Source organism: Martes martes, assembly GCF_963455335.1.
Source record: "Martes martes genome assembly, chromosome: 10".
NCBI lineage: Eukaryota > Metazoa > Chordata > Mammalia > Carnivora > Mustelidae > Martes > Martes martes.
Window position 1 is genome coordinate 19,520,860 of NC_137898.1, and position 13,979 is coordinate 19,534,838.

Sequence of the window (13,979 nt, forward strand, 5' to 3'; positions counted from 1 at the left end):
GGCTGGGGCTGCCGCAGGCTGTGTGTTTGGGCTCCACCCCCATCCCCGGACCAGGGAGAAGGGCTAGGCCTCACCTTTAGGGGGCGCCATATCCCCTGGCAGTGACCTGCAAGCAGAGCAGGATGAGACGGGACCCAGAGACCGTTGTCACCCACCCCCCACCAGGGGGCGCCCAATGTTCTGTCAAGTTTATTGCGTGCCCCCTACAGAGCAGGCCCTGTGCCAGGAGCCAGCCACACAGCAGAGAACACGACACATGGAGAGCTTGCTCTCACGGAGCTTACATTCTAGTCAGGGAGACACACAAGTCAACACATAAATCAGGCCTTCTCAGAACAGGAAGGGCTACCAAGAGCACAAGACACTGGGGGGGGTATGATCTCACAAGCAGCGGCAGCTGGGGTTCCTGGGGAGACTTCTCTGGGGAGGGAACCCCCAAGCTGAGGCCTGAGTGGAGCAGGGAGCTTGGTGAGGAATGGGGGACCTTTCTGAGGTGGCAAGAAAAGGGCAGAGGCCGGCATCCTGGAGGCCACAAAGGGCCGGGAAGAGCACGGCACCGGGCAGTGGGGAAGGACATGAGGTTGGAGGCTCCAGCCCAGGCTGCCGTGCTCGGATGCTGGGGGACAGCACACAGGACTCGCAGAAGAGAGGTCAGAGGGGGAGCCCGGGTCTCCAGCCAGCGCAGCCGGGTGGATGGTGATGGCACTGCCCCAGGGAGCAGAGGGCTGGCCAGCTGAGCTTTGGGTGGGTTTGGTTCTCCGCCGGTGACTCTGCGAGGGAGGGTCTGCAGGGACCCAGCAGCTAGCAAGACACCGGACACGTGTCTGGCGCCGAAGGCAGGACGTCAGGAGGTACCGGCTTGTAGGTGGGGTTTCAAGCCAGGGGGCTGGAGGAGACGCAGGACTCACCGGAGTGTGGGTGAGCAGGGGGAGGTGGGGAGGGGGGAAGTGGGGGTTGGGAGGTCAGGCCGGGCCGATGCCCCCAGCAGCTCAGGGTCCAAAATATAAATCTCGTCCTGTGCGATCTCCGTCACATAGTTGAGGTGTTCCTGTGGGTGGGGAGGTGAGGGGCCGAGAGTCAGGACCTCCCAGGGCAGCCGATGAGGGCAGTGCAGACGCAGCCAGGCCGGAAAGGCCTCCGCCAGGAGCACAGAGAGCCGCAGGTGGAAGCTGGGTGAGGGGACCCTGCCAGTCTCTCTTCCCCTTGCCTTCCCAGCTCCTTCCCATGCTAAGCCTCCGCCTGGATCACCTAGCACCTGGCCAGAAGTGCCTCCACCTCTGGAGCTCACTGGGTGGCCCCTGTGCTCCAAAGCCCGTGCCCCCACCCAGCCAGACTTTTCTGGGCACGCCAGCTCCCTGTGCCTGTGGGCAGCGTGCCGACACCCTATGTGCGGGTGGGAGCAGGTGTGCGGGCCCCATCCAGCAGGACAAGAAGCGGACCCGTCTGTGAAGGTGCAGGCCAGAGGTAGAGAGGCCCCTGGGCTGGCCCGAACGACCACAAGGTGCTCACCTGGGCCCGGTCGATCCTGTAGAAGCGGCTGGCAGTGGTGGCTGTGAGGAAGCAGAGAGCTGTCTGAGGTGGGAGGAGGCCCTTATCCAGGCCCAGAAAGTCTGCTACCCCACCAGAAGCCCTTTGGGAGGGGGCAGGACACAGCCCAGGACTGCCAGGAGCTGGCACTCACCGTCTAGGAAGCACCACTTGGGGGACAGTTTCTGGCAGGTAGGGGACTTGGCTCCAGCACCTTCAGGCTCCTGCCAAGAGAAGCCAAGGACAGGAGTTGGCAGAGAACAGAAACTAGGGCGGGTGGGCCGACGCCAGACCAGCTCCTGACCCCCTCACCTGCTGGAGCCTCTCGATGTGGGCGCGGCAGAGCTCCAGGTCGCTGTCTCCAGGGACCACCACAGTGCCCAGCGGCACGGCTGGGGGACAGAGCAGGCCGTCAGCGGCTGGCCGTCCCCCCTCAGCCCCCTGCCCGGCCCTCAGGGCCCTCAGCGGCTCCTTGCCGCCCCACCCCCGGCCCGCCTGCCACTCACAGGCTTCCTTGAGCTGTTCCTTGTCATAATGCAGGGCCTCGTAGTCGTGCATGCTGACTCTGCTCACCTGGACCCGCAGCTGCTCGGGCACGGGCTGCTGGCTGGGGCGTGGGTGGCAAGAGGGCACTCGGGAAGGGTCCTCAGCTGGGCACCGCACCCAGGGGCCCCGTCCCACCTCCCCGCGGCACAGAGATGCAGAGGCCCCTGTCCAGCTGAGGAAACCGCGGCTTGAGAGAGGGGCAGAGTGGCGGTGGCCGGGAGGGGAACGTACTCGCTGTGCAGGGGGGCCGCGCTCCGCCGCTTGGCCTTCTGCACCATGGTGGCCTGGTTACGCAGGGCGATGCGAATGCGTGAGGCTGCCAGCTTGCAGGGCTCACCGTCCACCTGCACCGGGATGGCCTTGGACGTGGTGAGCACCACCTCGCGGCACTGGGTCAGCCGCTCGCCGTGCCCGCCCACCTGCAGTGCCGCCTGTGGGTGCAGAAGGCTCAGGTCAGGAACCGGGGCAGGGTTAGTGGGGCCCCGGGCTCCATTCCCTGCAAGGATGCTCCAGCCGGGGAACACAGGTACAATAACCCCCAAGACAGAGAGCAGAAGGACAAGACTCCAGTCAGAGAGGGGAGCGGAGAGAGAGACCCTGGTCAGAGAAAGACGGGGAGACGCCAGCCAGGGAGATGAGAATGAATTCTCCCATCTTGGCTGGTGAAGGGAAGTTTTGTGATCCCCCCACCTTTCCATCTTGGGCCACTGTTCCTGGTCACTGTGGGGACAGAGCCAGGGCTCCAGGCAAGTCCCATGTTGGCCTACTCACCAGGGATGTCATGGTAAAGCCAATGACCTCGAGGTAGCCATCGTCGTGCCGCTGGGGCTCAAATTCGTGGTGCTCCCCAGGGTGGCCCCAGGGCATGGTGCCTGCGCAGTACCTGGAGGGGACGGCAACACAAGGGTCCTCAGAGGACAGTCGTGCAGGTTGGATACATCGGGGTGCACACAGAGCCTCCCCCTCCTCACCTGGGGATGTTCAGGAAAACGATGCACTGGGGTTTTAGGTCGTGAATCTTGGGGGTCAGGTCAGTCCCGTCACACTGCAGGGAACAGGGAGCAGGTGTAGGATGTGTATTGGTGCCGAGGCAGCCTCCCTCCCCGCCAGGCCCGCCCACTCTGCCTGCCAGCCTGGCCCACTTACCACCACTCGGATGTGCTTGGCCAAGTCCTTAGAGCTGCCCATCAGGAAGTCAGAGAAGGCTGTCTGTGGGAGACAGAGGGCGTCACCATCTGGTGACAGGGACTTTCTCTCACCACTGCCGGCAGGGGTCCTGTGGCCCGGCAGACACAGGTACACAGGGCATACAGGCGGCAGAACAGTGGGCATGGGGAGGGAGTGGGAGTGGCCGGGGGGCCTGTTGCCAGCAGACCCCAGACTCACCCCGGCATAGAACATCTTGTTCCGAAAGCGGCTGTTGAATTTCTCTGGGTTGGCCTCTGGGTGGCGACAAGAAATAGGGGACAGTCAGTCTGATCTGCTGGGGCTTCCCAGGCTAGGGTAGGGTCGAGGGCTGGGAACGGCAAGTTCTGACCCTTTCGGGAGAACCTCCTGTATGCCCCCCTCTCCAGCCTTCTGATGCTTTCCCAGCAAGTGGTTGCCCACCTCGAGACTCATGAAACTCCAGGGTGACGTGGGCATCAAAGCCCAGGCTGAAGTAATTGTTGAAGACATCCAGGGGCAGCTGGAAAAAGGTCAGGGGCCCAGCATGAGGGCTGGACCTCACAGCCACCTCCCTGCTCTGGCCTGCTCAGGGCCAGGGGCCACCAGGCTGGCTCAGTCCATGCAGTTCTGGAAGATTTTCCCAGTTAACAGCTCTTCCCTCTAGCCTGCAGCCTGCCTCAGGGTCCACCCTCTCAGCTCCCAGCATCCATGGGGTTCCTCCAAGTGCCCAGTATACAAAACACCCGGAGCCCTGCGGGCACTCTCTTCCCTGGCTTTCCGACCACCCCTCAACACTTCTTCCCAAAGTGCCATATTCTGGAGGAGCTCCATGAGGACGAGGACTTTGTTTTCTTGGTGCTTAAAATGGTGCCTGACGTGTGGTGGATATTCAGGAACTATCTGCCCAGTGGCTGAATAATGGCTAGCTTGCGGGGGGTACCGCTATTACCATTGCCCAGGAGAGGGTGAAAGTCTAGGGGAACGAAGAGATTTGTCCAAAGCCCCAGAACCGGCAAGTAGGAGAGAACGCTTCCCCTGCTGCCCCCATAGCGGCCGCCCCCACACTGGCCCTGGCCGGCCTACCCGGTCAGTGGCGCCCTCGTCGCGCTCCTCCGGCCCCGCATCGGGGTTGGGCTCAGCGCGGAGGTCCCAGCGGTCTAGCTGCACCACGTTCCCCTCCTCCACGTGGGAGAGGATCTTGGACACGGGCTCATCCGTGTAGCCCTGGTGGGACAAGGCAGGAACTGAGCCTCTCCTGGGGAGAGGGCCCCCCAGCCGCTTAGCCCACCACCGCCCCGCTCCCCGCCTGTGGGCTCTTACCCCACCCCAGTTGAGGGTACGGGCCAAGTCATTGCCAGTGCCCAGGGGCAGAATGGCAACAGGCGGCGGGGGCTTTAAGCGCAGCTGGTCCAGAGTGGAGAGGATCCAGCCGACCTGGAGGGAGAGGGGCAGAGCAGAAGAGGCTGGGTCAGCCCCGCGTGGCCCAGGCTCTGGCCCTCCCACCCGAGCAGCCGGAGGAGCGGCCACAGGACTCACCGTGCCATCGCCTCCACACGCCAGGATCCGCAGGTTATGCACTTTGCGGTACATCTCCAGCCTGGAGTCAGAGGACGGGAACAGGGTCAAGGTGTGTGGGCCTGAGCCCCTATGCCAGGCAAGCCCTCCCCACCGTCTCCACAGGGCCACAGCAAGCACTTACGCCTCCTTGGGCCCTCCCTGGCTCAGGTCAAACACTTGTCGGGGGTTGAGATACCACAGGAAGGACTGGATGATCTTAGCGCCCTGCAGGGAACCGGGGGGAGTCAGTCAGGGCCTGCGGGCCACAGTGGAGAGCAGCACCCGAGAAAGGACGCTGTAGGAACCAGGCCCAGCAGGGCCGAGGGGTGGAGACAGGCTCCTATTTCCTCAGAATCTCTGGGTCACAGGGATGGGGCAGGAGCTGCAATGGGACCTGGGAGCAGCTGCTGGGGATGGGGGCAGGGTGAGGAGGGGGTGGTGAGGAGGAGGGGTTCAGAGCCTGAGCCCGCTCCTCCCCTGCAGCCTCTCTGTGGAGTGGGGCGGCCGTGCGTACCTGGTTGCCCCCACTCTTGGGGTTCACAAACACCAGCAGGGGCTTCATGAGGGGAGAGGGGGTGGGCCTGATGATGAAGGGTCTCCAGCGGCCCTCCTTGGAGACAGAGAGACTGTAAGGCTCTACCCCGGCTTGGCAGACCTCACCCCCGTTCTCGGCAGTGCCCCCTCCCATTCTGCCTCCCGGGTAGACCTTAAGGTGGGCCTGGCCACAGAGAGGCACCTTGGATCCGGCCTCCCACCCTCCTCCGGGGCCCAGAGCCCAGAGCCCACCAGTGGCTGCACTGGCCCAGGGAGCTCAGTACTTCAAGAAACAGGCCCAGCCAGCCCCAGGACCAACCTCAGGCCCTTTCTTGCTAGATTTCCTCTTGAAGGATGCTCTCTTTTTCTTCTTGCTTGCCTTGAGGGTATTCTGGAAGGGAAGCAGGGGCATTGGGCACAGGGCAGATGGGTGGGGGCGGCTGGCAGTGCCCACGTGTGAGGGCGGTGTCCCGGGTGCAGGCAGGACTCACCTGCGGCCTGCGGGCACGGAGGATCCAGGTGGGCGGGATGACCACAGCAGCGTGCACACCCAGGGAGCACGGCTCCTCTATCTGTTGCAGCATGAAGCAGGACACCTTGCTGTGGTACTGGGGGGGAGAGGGGTACAACTGAGCTGGGCCTGAGCTGACACCCGGGGGGCCCCCACCCAGTGCCGCCCAGGGGATAGCCTCCGGGGGCCAGGCGAGCACCACTCACGGCCTGCTTGCACCAGGAGCAACTGATGGCCACAATCTCCTTGCTATGGAAGGTGAACTTCTGCTGGAAGCCCTAGGGTGGAGAGGGCAGTTGGGGCACCAGCGGCCGGGCCCAGAGCAGCAGGCCCAGCCCCTCTTCTGTGGCCAACACTCTCCACCCAGGGAAGTTGAACCCATTCTTTAAAATTAAAACAACTGTCGAATAAGCCCCCAGAGCAGGGAGGCCTGCAATTCTCTGAAGTTAACTCCAAGGAGCTGGGTGCCCATACCCGATCTGCTAGAAGGGCTCACAGCTAACTCTTGCCAGTGGGAATCCCCCCCTGCTGACCCCGAGGCCACCCAGTATATGCTTAGAGGGCTTCACACTTCTTAACAGCACCTGCCACATTCATTCCCTTGTTCATTCCATGGACATTTACTGAGGGCCTGCTGTGTGCCGGGCCCTGTGCGTGGCACTGAAGTGAGCAGAGGAAAGAGGAGCGAGGCCCCGAGACCTTCTAGAGCCTACGCTTACTGAGGGAAACAGAGCAGAAGCAGATGATGAGTAAGTGACCGCCACACTGTGGACTGGGCTCAGGAAGACTGCCCACAGAGTCTCTCTTCAAGCCACATCCTCCTCCAGGAAGGCAGGGACCTCGCGACCCGACTCGGGGCTCAGCACCCAACAGGGGCTCGACACATACTGTGCTCAGTCACCAAACGAGGCTGTCTACACAATTCTCAGAGGGCGGGCACTCGCACGGCTTCCGGGCAGTCCAGATACACTGCGCCAGAAGCTCGCTTTCTTCCCTGCTCTCCTGCTCCGTCCAGAGACCTGGGTGTTCTGGGACTGACTGGGCCCCTCGGCCAGGCTGGGAGTGAGCCCCAGGACTCTGCACGCACGAGACACCGTCAGCAACGGGCAGGTCACACTGGACGCACGGCCCGAGGCTCAGGGGCTGCAGGGGCCAGGTCCGGGGGGCCGCGGGCTGGCCCACCTCCCCGGGCAGAGCCTCACCTTCCCACAGTGCCGACACTTGCCATCCTGGCGTCGCCGGTGTACCCAGTGGTGCCGCACAAAGGTTGGCTGGTGGAGGAGAGAGCATCACCGGTGAGAGGTGGAGAGGCGCGAGGCCTGAGCGTGGCTGGCACCCCCCATACGCTAACGTGAGTGCGCGGCTGCAGCAGGAAGCTCTGAAGCTCTCCTTGCTCTCAGAAGAGCAAGGAGGTGCATGAAGCAGGCGGTGCCTCCCCCTCTCTGCAGGCAGGGCCTGCCACGCCTTCCCCATCAAGAGGCTCTCTGAGCCTCAGCCCTGCACCTCCCTCGGCCCCAGAGTAGCCTCAAAGGGGCTGAGTCCCCCAGTGGCACTCTGGAGACACTGCAAAGTCCACTCAGGAAACTTGGGGCCTCCTTACCAGTGACTACCCTGGGCACTTACCTCACGGATGTTCCTGGAGCCTGATTCACGGAAAGACGGCTTACAGCGGAAATTTATCTGTGAAACATTGCAACGACCCCCCAAGTGTCAGAACCTCCTTTCAGGGGGTCAGGCAACTAGCCACCTCCTCCAGAAAAGTGTCACTCAGAGTCATCCTCACAAGGCAGGGATAGCCCCAAATCATCCCGGGAGCCCTCAGAATATGAGACATCTCTTCTCAGAAGCCCTCCTGTATCCCCTGCCTCCTCTCCACTAGTCAGGAGGACCCTTTCCTTTCTCCTTTATTACCCGGGGATGGGGGACACTGGGAGTTTTATGCCCACCTCCCCCACTAAAAGGCAGCATGCTTTACACCTCCCAGATTTTCCCTTGTCCTCCAGCGCTCCCCGCCTAGGCTCGTGCAGGCACCCTGCTCCTTGCCTGCAGACTTGTGCAGGCTGCTTCCTGGAGACCATTAGCTCATTCCTGGAAACTGCTTTGGTTTCCACCTTGGGCTCTGGAACGCCTAGGGCTATGTTTGTTTCTCTTTTCCCAACTGTCCCTGCTTCAGCCTTAGCACAGTTAATGGGGAAACCTCACTCTAGGAGTCAGGGGCAGGGGCAAGGGGCCCACGTTAGCTGTGTTCATGTTGTTCTTATCCTACAGGCTTTCCCATGTGCTGCTGGGGTTTCTGCTGCCTGGGGAGCCCTCGCACCCTCTGTCCGGACCTGCCTCCCCAGTGCCGCCTCTACTTCCCTTTGGAAGCACAGGGCCCATATGTGCCACCAGCTATCGACACACTGTGGACAACGGTCCTTAGGGCGGACAGAGCCAAGCTTCAGCAAGACAATGGCCCCTTCTACATGTGAACTTAGGCATGGGTAAAATGGTGTCTTGGCTGTCACTCACTCATTCGTCCCACTGAGTAAAAGTGAGCCCCACTCTGTGCCAGGTTTGTTTAGGGCAGTGGGGACAGGGTAGATACAAAGGGTGGGGAGAGAGGATTCAAGAGCAGGCATTCCAGCTCCAGGGGCTTTGGCTCTTCCCACCACGCGGGCTGGGACATTCCTGGCAGGCAAGGGTTGTCACGTGAACATGCATGTGGAGGCGCACATGTGTGCACTCTGAGAGGCTTTGGGCACCCAAGGGAGGGGCAGGAGGGGCCGAGCCCCTGTCCTCACCTTCTCCAGCTGTTCAATGCAGGGGGTGTGCACCACGATCTTGCAGGCTGCACACTTTCTCCGGGACACTGATTTCTGCTGCAGAAAACGAAGAGAGGGCCCTGAGGCACCAGGTAACTCCGTCCAGGACTCTGCCCCAGGGCGGGAAGAGAGAGCCTTACATGTGCCCCAGCGCAGCTGCCCTCTGTTCACTGGGACGTCCCAGTTCTGGCCTCAAAGCAGAGGCCCCATTTGTCCTGCCGTCCTCGGGCAGCCCTCAGCAGGGGGGGTGCGCAGGTGAGTGTCTTGTTCCCACCTTCCCTTCCAAGGGCTACCATTGCCAGGCCCACAGAGGTCCACCCAGGGCTTCTAGACGCGCCCCACCAGCAGGGGGCAGCCTGCCACGCAGAGCTCACTCACCAGCATCTTAGCTACACAGTACTGCTCCCCAACATAGCAGAAGTCCCCCGACACGTTGGTCTCGAACCAGATGTGTTCCCCATACGTCGCGGACTCCTAGACCACCAGATGAGCATGCTCAGCGCAAACCCACTACCCGGCCCAACGGTCAGTCCCCGCCCTGCCCTACCGACTCACCTCCCTCCCAAGACAAACCTCCTCCGGCCACCACAATCTACTTTGCTCCATCCTGTTTCCCCACTGTCCTTACTTTTCTTTTCTTGAAGGTTAAAAAAAAAATCTTAAGTAATCTCTATACCCAACGTGGGGCTCAAACTCACAACGCCCAAGATCAAGAGCCGCAAGCTCCACCAACAGAGGTGGCCGGGTGCTCTTCCCACCATCCCTGCTCTTGAGGGCTTGGCTCAAACGTGGCCACCCCAGCAGGTTGGCCCTGACCCCAAAGGCCCACAGGCTCCTCCTGCAGCTGCCCCCAAGCCCAGCAGGGGCCGGTACCCTCCTGTCCCTCCCTCCCAGCACCCTGCCACTCACGCTCCAGTCCACAGTGCTCCGAATCTGCCGCTCCGGCTCGCCGCACGGGGCTCCAGGAGTGGGAGGAGGGGGTGCCAGGTGCTGGAGGCCTGACTTGGTGATGGCTTTCCTACAGAGGAGGAGATCGCTGAGGCTAGCTGAGCGCCTGGCGACTCTGCTTCCTTCCCCCCTCACCTGGGATGTCTGTCCTTCCTGCGACTTCAACCCCTGGCCCAGCCAAGGATGGCAACAAGGAGGGTAGGGGATGCGCCACGGCAGCCCGGGACTCTGATAGGTTCCCTCCAGGAAAGCCAGCCCTCCTCACAGCCCCTGTGGGGTACGCTGGCTTCCAGGCACTATCTGGAGCTTTTCCTGAGGGGGGGACACCCTCGCACCAGGCCAAGCCTGGAGGTCCTTCCTGCAGGCCAGCCCCCTCGGGGTCAGCACACTCGCCCTGCCGGCCGCAGCTATACCTACGCAAGCAGGGCACTCCAGGCCTGGGGTCCTGCCGACTTGCGCCGCAGGGCCACCTGACGCCTGCGGGACAGCGGGCGCACACAGGCGGGCATCGGCGTGCCAGCAGGGGCGCCCGAGGCTCTTCGGCCCCCCACGCCGAGGTGCTGGCCTAGAGGCCGCTGCTGGCTGAGGCGCCGATAGTAGCCGTGCAGGCCCCACAGGGCACGGTCATACACCGCGTCAGCTGGGAGCAGGTGGGAGGAGGCCCGGCGCCGGCGCAGGCAGCGAAGCATGGGCGCGAGGGTGCCCCGGTGTGAGGAGGGCCCCAGTCTCCTGATGCCTGGCTGGGTGGCACTCGGTGCCGCAACGGCCACATCCTCCTCCTCGCTCATGCCTACGAGCCCCGCCAACAGCAGGCGTGTGCCCAGAAGCTGTGGCCCGGCCGTGGCAGGCTGAGGGGTGGGCCCCTCGTCCACGATGAAGCGGGGGTTGCAGGCAGGGGGCACGGTGCTGGAGCGCCGGCGGCTGGGAACCTGGGCGCCCCCCCCACAGCTCAGGAGGCAGCCCTGGAGCTGTGCACTGGAGCGGCGCCGCTGTGCCAGTAAGGAGGACGCCTGCCCGGCGGGGGAGCGGCGTCGGGCCTTGCCTGTGGGCAGCCCCACACCGCTGGGCCGCCGCTGGCCCTCCCCAGGACCAGGCACCTTCCGCTGGAAGCGTGTCCTAAAGAAGGTCTCCATGGCAGGGGCAGGCGGACAGCTGTGGGGCAGAGACCGGGAGCATCAGGGGCTGTGCCAGGCTGGGGCCCACCCTGCACCCAGGAGCCCAGCCACAGCCTCTGCCCTTTGAGTGGACAAGGGACACAGGGAGGAAGGGGTAGGGTCCACAGCCTCAGGCCTCCATCAACATGGTGTCTGAGGGTATCATGGAATCCTCAGAGGGCCCATGTTTACCACGGGGGGAAGCACTAACATGCTCCCCAGTTATACCCTATGCCGCCCCAGGAATTATGGGGGAAGGGCTTCAGGCTCCCCATGCGGCTCCCTGTCCAGGCACCATACACCACAAAGCTCTGGCCTTTGGCTCCCTAGCCTGAAGCTGATGGAAAAGAAAAAAGGAAGCTGGAAGCCCGCAGTCCGGGGTCCCAGGTTGCAATTGGCCTCCTCAGACTGAGGGGCCAAGGACAAGCCTTTTCTTTCCCTCTCTTTGGGCCTTTGTTTGGCTACTGACTCAGGGCAGCCCGGGTTTAGGTGTCCCCTCCCAGGACATGGCACAAACTAAGCTATGATAATAAAACGAGGCTCTCTGAAAAGAAATTCAGTCCGGTTACGACTCCTAGACTCTCTCAGCAGCAAGTCGTGGGGTCAGGCTGAGAGGGCACTCGAAATGGAGAGGATGTGACTTAGGGATCAAAGGGCCCTGGGGACCAAGGCTCTCAAGACCGGGGCTCTCAAGCCACCCCAGGCCTCACGCAGGGGCACCCTGTATGGGGAGCAACGAGAGGCCCGAGCCAAGAGGAAAGCGCTCTGGCTGTGCATCTCTAGCTCTGAGGGGCTACGAGAAAGAACTTTCCGGTTCTAGACTGCTCTGTCTTACCGTGCTGCAGAAGCCTAGTACGCATCTCCCTCATCTCCCTCGCATCTCCCTCATCTCCCTCGTGTGGAAGTACTGGCTGCCGGGTGAGGTCTGCAAACCCTTCCGGCCCAATGCTAGAAGCTCCAACGCTCCGCCCCAGAGCTCCCTCCTGAGGGAGGCAGGACCCACAGGACGATCCTTCCTCAAACCATCCTCCCTTGACCTGTGCTGAACACGGGCCCAGCTTCCTTCGCCAGCTCACCTACTCCTGGCTGCCCCTTCTTCACAGGCTGCTGGATTCCTGCACCCTCATTTCTGAACAGTGGGGGGAGGGCAGGAAGCCCCGTAGGCTTGGGTTGGGGGAAGAGGACGGGAATGCCTTCAGAATGCCCAGGGATGCCTGTGCCCCGCCATTGGGTGATCTCCTGGGCCCTTGCAGCCACAGAGAGGTCCGAGCCACAGTCATGGGACACCTGCCTAGGCCCGACAAGAGAAACACGTCTGCCTGCTGAGGGCCCGGCAGAAGTCAGGCACGGCAGGTGCAAGCCTTGGACAAATGGGGGTGGATGCTAGGCTCGAGGACTCAGGCCCGGGCTGCATGTCTACTGGCTGTTTCTCCCACCGCCCACTCACCCAGTCTTTACTGCGTGACAACCCTGTGAGTCTGGGGGAGCAATGCGAGGCTAAAGCCCTGGATGGGTGCAGGGGTATTCAGGGAGGGGCACACGGGGCCAAGGTGTGGGGAGGCAGGGTGCCTGGGGAAGCAGGGTTGGAGACTGCCTGTTACAGGCCCCCACCTTTGCAGGGGACAGGGAGAAGGGCAGGAGTTAAGCTCCACGGGCAAGAGGACGGGCGTGGGCAGAGAGCTCCCGGCTTCCTAATGCAATCAGTATCATCACAGCTAACGTTTATTGAGCTCACCACGTGCCAGGCACTCTGCTAAGCCCTTCACAAACACACGTGTCATTTTATAAGCCAGAGCGAAGTGGAAGAATAGGTCTGAATCCTGCCATGTTCCTGATGGGAAACTGAGGCACAAGGTGGTAACATGCCTGAAGTCCACAGCGAGTCAATGGGGAACCAGTGATGGAACCCAAGTCTGTGTGAAGGCAAAGCCTGTACCCCAGAATGGCGGTGGAGAATAGGCTCCTTCCTTTTGGGCTACAGGGCTGGGGCTGAGTGGGGACAGCACAGGGAGGGGAGCCCTAATAAGAGCAACAACAGCCCCGCTGACTGAAGACCTACAGTGGAATGGCCCTGAGCTAAGTACTTTCATTTACCGTCACACTTGATCCCCAGCACAACCCCGTGAGGCCTGGACAGGCACAGCATGTGGCCCAGGTCACAAGGCCGGTCAGCGGCAGGACCAGGACCCGAACCCAGGGCTACCTGAGTCCAGTCTGTTCAGCACCCAGGGAGAGAAGCCCGGAGGCCTGGCTGCCCACTGCTGCCTGGGCGCTGACTTGCAGCGCTCCCCCAGGGTGTCAGCTTTCCCCGGCCGTCTGGTCAGGCCGCCCTGTGACAGCTGCCCAGCCTGGAGGAGATTAGTCACCCGGACACACCGCCTGATGCTAGTGTCACCCAGAAAACAAAAGGCCACAGTTAGGAGGGGGGAGGTGCTGCGGGCACTCTGAACAGCGATGAGGTCTGGGCCCTGCCTCCTGCCCCAGACCCAAACCGACAAGAGGGGCCAGAGGGCGGAGGCTGCCTCATGACAGGGCGGCAGCCGACAGGCGCTCCCACGGTGCTCTGGCCCACACGCTGCCGGGCAGCCCCAAGTGCAACCATCCTGGGGCCTCATCGGCTGCCTGGCGGCATGGTCCCTCTGAATGGGGAGCAAGGCAGGCTAGGCCAGGCCGGTGTTGGGTGACCGTCCCCACACGGGCCTCAGTTTCCTTGTTTGTCCAAGGAGGCTGTGAGACTGGCTGAATTGATCTTTTATGAGAAGCTGTCCAGCAAGGCACCCATGCCTCTGTGCTCCCAGTGCCCCCCTCCCTCCCAGGCCCCATGCTTCCTGCTCCTCTGGTCTCCATAGAAACCTCTGTCCTCTGGTCAGCAACAGCCTGATACCAGACTTCCGATCTCTGCTGAGGCTTCTCGTGGGTCCAGTGAGAAGCCCTGGCTGGCCTCAGGCTTGTCCCAGCCCTTCCCCACAGCACGGCCCTGAGGGGTGGTATTTTCACACCGCGTGCTCTCCCATCTCCATCGTCCCACGCGTTCTGACACCAAGAGCCGAGCACAATGTCTACCCCTCAGCCTTCTCGTGGGGGACCTGAGAGAAGCCTGTCACATCCAAAGGGGACAGGATGGGAAAGGACTCAAAGGCTCCATGAACCTCCAGCTGGCTGCTGAGAGCCTAGGGAGGACAAAGGATGCTACAGGAGAGACGCCCATGGTGGCATCCGGCCATGTGCTTT

General features: G+C 62.4%; 1 protein-coding gene across 6 annotated transcripts in view; it reads right to left on the reverse strand.

Annotated features, from left to right (window-relative positions):
- The window catches only part of DGKZ (diacylglycerol kinase zeta), a gene marked incomplete at its 5' end in the record, with an annotated part of 32,128 nt that overhangs the window by 2,247 nt on the left and 15,902 nt on the right, over positions 1-13,979 (reverse strand). For 2 of the 6 annotated variants that reach the window (XM_080815281.1, XM_080815283.1), the window contains 25 exons: positions 75-106; positions 909-1,048; positions 1,510-1,550; positions 1,682-1,751; positions 1,840-1,919; positions 2,034-2,134; positions 2,305-2,504; positions 2,845-2,956; positions 3,045-3,118; positions 3,220-3,282; positions 3,460-3,515; positions 3,682-3,760; positions 4,324-4,464; positions 4,561-4,674; positions 4,777-4,837; positions 4,940-5,022; positions 5,312-5,407; positions 5,651-5,722; positions 5,823-5,939; positions 6,049-6,120; positions 7,045-7,113; positions 7,466-7,522; positions 8,626-8,700; positions 9,025-9,120; positions 9,556-9,664. In XM_080815281.1, coding sequence (XP_080671407.1) covers positions 75-106; positions 909-1,048; positions 1,510-1,550; positions 1,682-1,751; positions 1,840-1,919; positions 2,034-2,134; positions 2,305-2,504; positions 2,845-2,956; positions 3,045-3,118; positions 3,220-3,282; positions 3,460-3,515; positions 3,682-3,760; positions 4,324-4,464; positions 4,561-4,674; positions 4,777-4,837; positions 4,940-5,022; positions 5,312-5,407; positions 5,651-5,722; positions 5,823-5,939; positions 6,049-6,120; positions 7,045-7,113; positions 7,466-7,522; positions 8,626-8,700; positions 9,025-9,120; positions 9,556-9,664 — 2,210 coding nt within the window. Of the gene's footprint in view, positions 1-74; positions 107-908; positions 1,049-1,509; positions 1,551-1,681; positions 1,752-1,839; positions 1,920-2,033; positions 2,135-2,304; positions 2,505-2,844; positions 2,957-3,044; positions 3,119-3,219; positions 3,283-3,459; positions 3,516-3,681; positions 3,761-4,323; positions 4,465-4,560; positions 4,675-4,776; positions 4,838-4,939; positions 5,023-5,311; positions 5,408-5,650; positions 5,723-5,822; positions 5,940-6,048; positions 6,121-7,044; positions 7,114-7,465; positions 7,523-8,625; positions 8,704-9,024; positions 9,121-9,555; positions 9,665-10,011; positions 10,747-13,979 lie in introns of those variants that run through there. The other 4 variants (XM_080815280.1, XM_080815282.1, XM_080815285.1 and 1 more) reach the window with 3 other exon arrangements.